The sequence below is a fragment of the Haliotis rufescens genome, unplaced genomic scaffold (assembly GCF_023055435.1).
Source record: "Haliotis rufescens isolate VD_foot unplaced genomic scaffold, xgHalRufe1.0.p SCAF_1, whole genome shotgun sequence".
NCBI lineage: Eukaryota > Metazoa > Mollusca > Gastropoda > Lepetellida > Haliotidae > Haliotis > Haliotis rufescens.
In genome coordinates this window covers 3,472,931-3,481,409 of record NW_025963779.1, presented here as the reverse complement: position 1 = coordinate 3,481,409, position 8,479 = coordinate 3,472,931, and the positions used below count along the sequence as shown (strand labels likewise).

The 8,479-nt window shown below is 42.0% G+C and overlaps 1 protein-coding gene across 1 annotated transcript; it reads right to left on the bottom strand.

Annotated features, from left to right (window-relative positions):
- Positions 1-284: 284 nt before the first annotated feature.
- LOC124147009 (collagen alpha-4(VI) chain-like) lies at positions 285-8,218 on the bottom strand. The gene is made up of 8 exons (XM_046517603.2): positions 8,090-8,218; positions 6,888-6,912; positions 4,880-4,909; positions 4,242-4,530; positions 3,654-3,958; positions 2,654-2,949; positions 1,994-2,219; positions 285-658 (listed from the first exon to the last, which is right to left on the bottom strand). The coding sequence occupies exons 1-8, from the start codon at positions 8,120-8,122 to the stop codon at positions 612-614; spliced, it is 1,251 nt and encodes a 416-aa protein (XP_046373559.1). The 5' UTR covers positions 8,123-8,218; the 3' UTR covers positions 285-611.
- Between the last annotated feature and the right edge of the window lie 261 nt (positions 8,219-8,479).

The following is an 8,479-nucleotide window of genomic DNA, read 5'->3' as shown; positions in this document are numbered from 1 at the left end:
GAACAGGTTTATATATACCGTCAGAGGTTAGGAGTGACATTATATGATAAAGCGGTTATCACGCTTGTGTTTTGGGATGGTATATATTCCCCTCTATATCACCGCTAGGAACAGTATTAAAGATACATCGCGGCTATCAATGTTGAAACCCATGAGCACGTACATGGTGCTGGATTATAACCAGGGTGCATGTGGGATTCAAGCCAAAGATCATCGGATCCTTACACAACAAAGGGACGCAACCCAGTGATTTATAACGTGATTTGAGAAAATATATACACACGAATGGTACATCAAATTTTATTGTACAAAAATAGCACTCTCATTCTGCATCATTTCAATAATGCGATTTGTCCCTCGTGATGACCGTCCAAATTTAAAACATATGAATACTATTAATGACAACATAAACTTGACATTTTTACATTCTAAGACCCATTCTGAAATATTTTGTCCCACAGTATTAACTTTCAGTGTCGTTGTAGCAAAGGGTACACAGACGGATCCAACCCTGCTTTCCGGATACGCCCTCTGGTGGTCGGGTGATCAAGGGGCGATAACTTTTCCTGTACTCCCATGTACACTTCACTGTACAAGATGTGATCCTTTATTTAGGATGGGGGAAGAGTTGGCAGAGGGTTTGAGATTTCATTTAGAGCTGAAATGAAAATAGAGCGAATTAGTCTTAAAGCTGTAAAAAAAGATAACGTTACCTGTGAGATTACCTTTGTCATTTTTAGTTTTGAGGCCTTCGAACGTAGATTCGATACCTGTAAAATTATCCACTTCTCATAGAAACAGCCGATTTGACGACCGCTTCACCGCGGAAGATAATATCAACAGAAAAGAATTAATTTCAAAGTCATTGCCGGTAAACGTTTTTTAAATAATAATTTATAACATAATAGATTTGCGTAAACTACAATATTCAAAGTATACGCGGCAATGCATTTTGTGCCGAAATAGAAAACGACTGAGAGAGGGGTTTTGATGGCCGACAGTGACATGCCACCTCTCCTTCAGGTTGGCTTTAGGTCGAGCTACGCCTATTATGGTTTATTCTCTCTGCAGTGTTTTATTCTACGATAAACAACTCCCACACGTCTTGCTTCTTAAGTACAAAAACAGTCACGTCACAGCATCATTACACCCAGTGCAGAAGAATTCCAGTTCAAAGACAGCTAATTAACGTGATATTTCGTGGTAGTCATCCGTGGGGTTAGAATTGGTCCCCAGCAACCAATGCTCGTCCTAGACGCGACCAAATGGATCGGGTGGTCAGGCACGGTGACTTGATCGATGGTGTGTCATCGTACCCCGACAGCGTGGATCGTTGCTCACAATATCGATTACTGGACAGCGATAGAAATTAACATGTATAATCCCTAAGTCCTTATATTAATAACATATAACAAATCCCTTACGAATGGCAGATGTCTACTAGTCCTTATGATACCTTAGCTATTGGGCAGTTTGGCAAGGACTATAGGACTAGTGCCAATTTCTATCGATGTGGCATTTTCTGGCCCAGGTCCGATTATATTCAGGGAGCTGTTACATAGCTGGAATATTGCCACATTCGTGGTAGCGGCCGTATTTGGATGTAACTGACAAGGAGTAGAGATGAGGTGGGATGAAATTGAGTTTTATGTCGCGTCCAATATTATTGCACTTAGAAAGCGACTTGGGTGCACGTGTGTGGCTGCTTGTACTGGTCCGGACTGATGCCGATTTATAGTGCTAGCTCACTGATACCATGCCGCAGTTTAACATGAATACCCCACTCAGACAGAATACTGACTGAGCCGATCAGTCCTTGTTTTAGCCCCTTAATACAGAGCACCAGGCTGGGTAACAACAAGTACCATATTTTAACGTCTTTCGGTATGACGCGGCCGGGGATCGAACCCCGAACCTTCCGCTCTCCGGGCGGACGCTCTACCACTAGACCACGGAGGCGGTCGACAAGGAGTAGAGACGTGGAAATACTCACTGTCACAGACTTTGTTGAGAAGGATGTTCTCCAGGTTCCCGGGACCACTGGTCGACAGGACGTTATCTCTGCTCGAAGCGATACTCGACAGGAAGTTCGAGTTGGTCACGACGCCAAGGTCGACAACGTATGTCTCAATGCCGTCGAACTGGGCGTCCCTGGCTTGACGCAGAATGTCGAATCTGCTAAGCTCCATGGTTTGCTGCCCAAGGAACAATATGGCGACCTGGAAGCAATCGGATCATCATCAGCTTATGAATAAATAATTAGTATGTGTCATTTGTTAATTATTACTAATAATATATGTTTGTATCTATTAATATGTCAGTTCACAAAAAAGGTTTGTTCTAATAATGTGACGTAGTAGGCCGTTTGTCTTTTATTGGTCTTAATTTCACTCACTCACTCACTCACTCACTCACCCACCCACCCACTCACTCACTCACTCACCCACCCACCCAAACCCACTCACTCACTCACTCACTCACTCACCCACCCACCAACTCACTCACTCACTCACCCACCCACCCACCCACTCACTCACTCACTCACTCACTCACTCACTCACTCACCTACTCACTCACTCACCCACTCACTCACTTACCCACCAACCCACCAACCCACCCACCCACTCACTCACTCACTCACTCACTCACTCACCTGGTTAGCCTGTGGTCTTGTGCCTCTGGCGTCTCGGGCCTCGTTCCGCATGTCCTTCAGCAGGTTAGTGTAGGAATCCTGGCGAGGGGTTGGGTCGCCGAAGTTGCTGCAGAAGAGGGAGGGGTCTGAGAGAGGAACTTCGTTAGCTCGGCAGGAACCGAGGAGCAGGGACAGGCGCAGTCGACTACGGTCGTCACGGAGGGCGTTCACCATGTTGCTGACGATGCTGAAGGCGTTGTCTGCCTCTGATGGTCCGGCGACGAAGATGAGATCGGCGTCCTCACGAACACCGCAGACTGAAGGCATTGAGAAGAACATTATACAGGCTATCAATACAGATGAAGAACTTTAGAGAGCCTATCGATACAGGTGAAGGCGTGGAGAAGAACATTATACAGGCTATCGATGCAGATGAACAACTTTAGAGAGCCTATCGATACAGGTGAAGGCGTGGAGAAGAACATTATACAGGCTATCGATGCAGATGAACAACTTTAGAGAGCATATCGATACAGGTGAAGAACTTTAGAGAGCCTATCGATACAGGTGAAGAACTTTAGAGAGCCTATCGATACAGGTGAAGGCGTGGAGAAGAACATTATACAGGCTATCGATGCAGATGAAGAACTTTAGAGAGCCTATCGATACAGGTGAAGAACTTTAGAGAGCCTATCGATACAGGTGAAGGCGTGGAGAAGAACATTATACAGGTTATCGATACAGATGAACAACTTTAGAGAGCCTATCAATACAGGTGAAGAACTTTAGAGAGCCTATCGATACAGGTGAAGGTGTGGATAAGAACTATATACAGAGCGGACGATGCTTTGATAAAAACAAACTATAGGATGCTAATGAGTAACTATTTCTATGAGTAAAGTATTTAGTTGTTTATATCTGTGATTTTAATTTAAATCCAACAGCTCAATTCAGAGGATTCATGTATGCCTTGGGTTAAAATTCCCTTGATTGTTGTTTTCTTTCAGTCCCATCTACCTACCTCTGCTGTTGAGGATGATAGGCGGGAGTCCGCAGATGCTGTTGGGAATAGTGCTGTACAGTCTGTCGAGGCCCCTGTAGTTGGTGATGTTAAACATGAAGCTGGAGTCGGGGTCGTTGGCAATGGCTCTCCATTCTCTCTCGTCCGTGTATTGTCCGACGCCGATGACAAACATATAGTAGCCCTCTCGCCTTGCCGTGTCAGCCTCGTTCCTGGTGGCTCCGGGTTGACGTGAGTACCCATCAGTCACCACAACGATGACCCGGGTCACATCGGGACGGAACTGACCATTTGTCCGGACATATCTGCAGGAATCACGTCGCCAAACAGTTTTAGAATAATAATAATGTTCCGTTGCCGATGTAGGTGTTTTGAGTTTTATGCAGCTTTAATTCAAAATTGAACCACATCACGATGAGGAACACCGGAACTCAAAATGGAGAATGATTAGTTATAATGTGTAAACTTAAGTCTTTGAAAGGCATTTAGAAGAGACAGATCAGGAAGAGCATTTATGGATGTCCACTTCTTTATTATGAGGAACCACTAATTATTCCCTCATGCAAAATAGATTGATTCCAAACAAACCTGATAGCGTCGGCGGTGTTGGTAAGGCCTGTGAGGTAGGGGACGTTCCTGTCGTTGATAGCGCTACGCAGGTCGTCCTTGTTTTGGTACTCGCCCAAGGTGAAGGACACCCGGTAATTATCACTGAAGGTCAAGGCTCCGACGCGTGTACTCCGTGAGGACACGTCCAGTCGGTTGATCACCTCCCTGACGAACTGTCGCTGAAGTTCGTAGTCCTCGATGTAGATGGAGCTGGAGGAGTCCAGGATGAAGAAGATGTCAGCCTCTTTCTCACGACAGGATGGCAGAGCTGACCACAGGAAAACAATGTCGTCAGCTTATATTTACTCTTCACTTAACCAGGGAAGCATGCACGGCACTGACACAATGTTTTGCATGATGAATAGACATAGAACATGGACAGTGCAAGCGTATTATCGAGTTATTTATCGAGTGACATCATGTGCTCACATGACTTGATCCACGATGTCTGACGGTCGAAATGCATATAACCAAAAACGGATATAACAAACTAAAACTAGTGGTCCCTTTGAGTTCGTTATAACCGTAGTTTACTGTACTTACAAAGTCGTTTATACTTAATCGTTTTTATGAAACTTTAACATAGATTTAAATTCGATGACGTTTAAACAACTTACTCTGGTCGAACTCTGGAGGGAGGTCACGTTCTGAAAATGATTTATGTGAAAAATTAATATGCACGTAAAGCCACAACATATGTGTATGAACCTGCGAGCACTGTCAGATGTAATGCACAAACGAGTATGAACCTACAAGCACTGTGAGATGTAATGCACAAATGAGTATGAACCTACAAGCACCGTGAGATGTAATGCACAAATGAGTTTGTATCTACAGGCACCGTGAAATGTAATGTACAAATGAGTATAAACCTACAGGTACTGTGAGCTGTAATGCACAAATGAGTATAAACCTTCAGGTACTGTGAGATGTAATGTACAAATGAGTATAAACCTACAGGCACTGTGAGATGTAATGTATAAATGAGTATAAACCTATAGGCACCGTGAGATGTAATGTATAAATGAGTATAAACCTACAGACACCGTGAGATGTAATGCACAAATGAGTATAAACCTACAGGCACTGTGAGATGTAATGCACAAATGAGTATGAACCTACAGACGCCGTGAGATGTAATGCACAAATGAGTTTGAACCTACAGGCACTGTGAGATGTAATGCACAAATGAGTTTGAACCTACAGGTACTGTGAGATGTAATGCACAAATGAGTATAAACCTACAGGTACTGTGAGATGTAATGCACAAATGAGTATGAACCACAGGCACTGTGAGATGTAATGCACAAAAGAGTATGAACCTACAGGCACTGTGAGATGTAATGTACAAATGAGTTTGAACCTACAAGTACCGTGAGATGTAGTGTACAAATGAGTTTGAACCTACAGGCACTGTGAGATGTAATGCACAAATGAGCAGGAATCTACAGGCAGTGTTAGATGTGCTGTACAAATGAGTATAAACCTACAGGCACTGTGAGATGTAATGTATAAATGAGCAGGAATCTACAGGCAGTGTTAGATGTGCTGTACAAATGAGTATAAACCTACAGGCACTGTGAGATGTAATGTACAAATGAGTATGAACCACAGGCACTGTGAGATGTAATGTACAAATGAGTATAAACCTACAGGCACTGTGAGATGTAATGTACAAATGAGCATGAACCACAGGCACTGTAAGATGTAGTGTATATTTTTAGTATGAAACACAGGCAATGTAAGATGTAGTGTATAAATGAGTATGAACCTACAGGCACTGTTAGATGTGAATGTAATAATGAGTATGAATATTACACATATTGAACAATATATCATGACATATTTCTAATTCCTTATAATACTACTCAAAAGAAGCTAAAGGACAACCGATTAGGAGTTCCTTACCTTCTTTTGAGTAGTATGTATAGTTTTCCCTCTTTAGAATATACTCGTTTAATGAACGTGTTCAAGTTCAATGCACTTGTCACAGAAGTATTTCCTTCCTGACACAAACAAGACGCCACTATGTTTGACGTAGTGTGCACACTTGGTTATAAGTCACAGTGTATGCTGTTTCAGTTGACAGGCGGAAATACCAAATATATGTCTCAACGAGGGCTTTGTGTTAAAGTCAGTGTGTGATACACATAATTCTGTCACCGGTTTGATTGGCATTTTTTAGAAGATGTACAGTAACAGTAAAGACAAAATGTTTGTTTAGGGATGACAACTTATTCTTAGAATAAAGAAAGTAACAGAAAATATCTTATCCTTACCAGTTTGTTGTTTATTTTCAAATATATCTTGAAATTCATGAATATTGTTTTGTTTATCAATAGGCACTTGAATATTTGCTAACATCTACTCGCAAAAACAAAACAAACAGTACAGCAATGGTAGGAAACGTATCACCTGAACTATGATATTAGCATTAGCGCGACTTAAAAGTTAACTCATTTTCTAAACTGTTTAGGTTATCGTTAATATTTTTAAGCTTGGAAAATTCTAATTTCACGTCCGTCAGTCTTTAAATATACGTGACAGACAGCGCTTCCACTACGAGACCTAACCCTGGCAAGTAAAACAGTCCATAAATGTATCTAGTAGGTCTAATGTACTTACGTGCAAATACTCCCACCATAAGAACCTGGAACAAGACACAAAAATACTGACTATAAAACCACAAACAAACAGAAGTGCAAAAGCATGGCACACATGGTTCGGGTTAAAACCTCTCAAAGGGTAAGGTTTCCCCCGCAATCACCAGAGTGAAAAATGACTGCATACTCTGTGTGTCCGAGTGAGGCGTGAGAGCGTGTCATTTGGACGGGATAGTCGCAGACCGTCGACCTGTTAACCAACATTATTCGCGCGATGTCTCAGTGCGGTGTCCTTTTATGCTTGACCCGCTTACCTGATGTTGTTTTAACAGATTAAAGGGGGGGGGGGGGGCTATCGAATGAGCGGTGTAAGTGGTTATGTCACGCATATTAATTTGTGTCGAATTGTCATATAGAGCGTCTGGATTCCAATAGCGCCTTAATCACAACTGATACTACTACTACTACTACTACAACCACTACAAATACTACTACTACTACCACTACTACTACTCCTTTCCTTAACTCAGCAATATTCCAGCTATATGACGGTGGGCTACTACTACTACTAATAATAATAATAATAATAATAATGATAATGATAATAATGATAATAATAACTACTACTTTTGATGCTGCTACTGCTACTATGACTACTAATACTACTACTACTACTACTACTACTACTACTACTACTACTACTACTGCAAAACTTGCTACATGAGTACAATGTGTGAAGCCCATTTCTGGTGTCCCCCGCCGTGATATTGCTGGAATATTGCCTAAAGCGGAGTTAAAAACCATATACACTCATTCACGCAAAACTTGCTACTTGTTAATTTCTAGAACTACGACTACTACTGCTACAACTACTATACCACTACTACTACTACTACTACTACTACTGCTACTAGTACTACTGTATACAGAGAGTCAACTTGTCACGTGAGCTCAACATGATTAATGGCAGCCATTATTGACTTCATGTTCGCACATCAGTGGTTCGTGATCATGAGTGAGTGAGTGAGTCAGTCAGTGAGTGAGTATGTTACTTTACGCTATACCCTAGTCATGCACAACACGATAATGGGCAGCTGTATTCGATATGTTTAAGGTTACTGGTCATATTCAAATATAACTCTAAACGGTAAAAAACGTACTGACATTTCTTCCTTTTCATACTTTTCTTTAGAAAGTAACTAAAAGTTAAATTAAAAGTCTTACCGTCAACGCCAGCAAGCCACGAAACCCTGCCATGTTTGATGTTGTCGTCTGCTCGCCTGTCTGTCCTCCGGTGCGGCAAGCGACGTCGTCAGACACTTTTATACATCCCCCCAGGGGGCGTGGCGATCAGTAGATGACTCCTTAAAAGGATCGGATATGGACTATTTGCCTTACTGAACAATAACAAAAGATTGTGTTAAAAAGCCCTGTAGTCTGCACTGCATAAACGATTTGAAGGTATATATTTTACTGCATATTTGTTGTGCTCAAAGTTTCAAAATCTTATAACATCTTTCCCTGTCTATGTATAAACACACACGAACTGTAAGTGCCATCGTTTTGATACATAATAAATGACTGGTGAAATCCGTCATCCTTTTCGCCAATCTT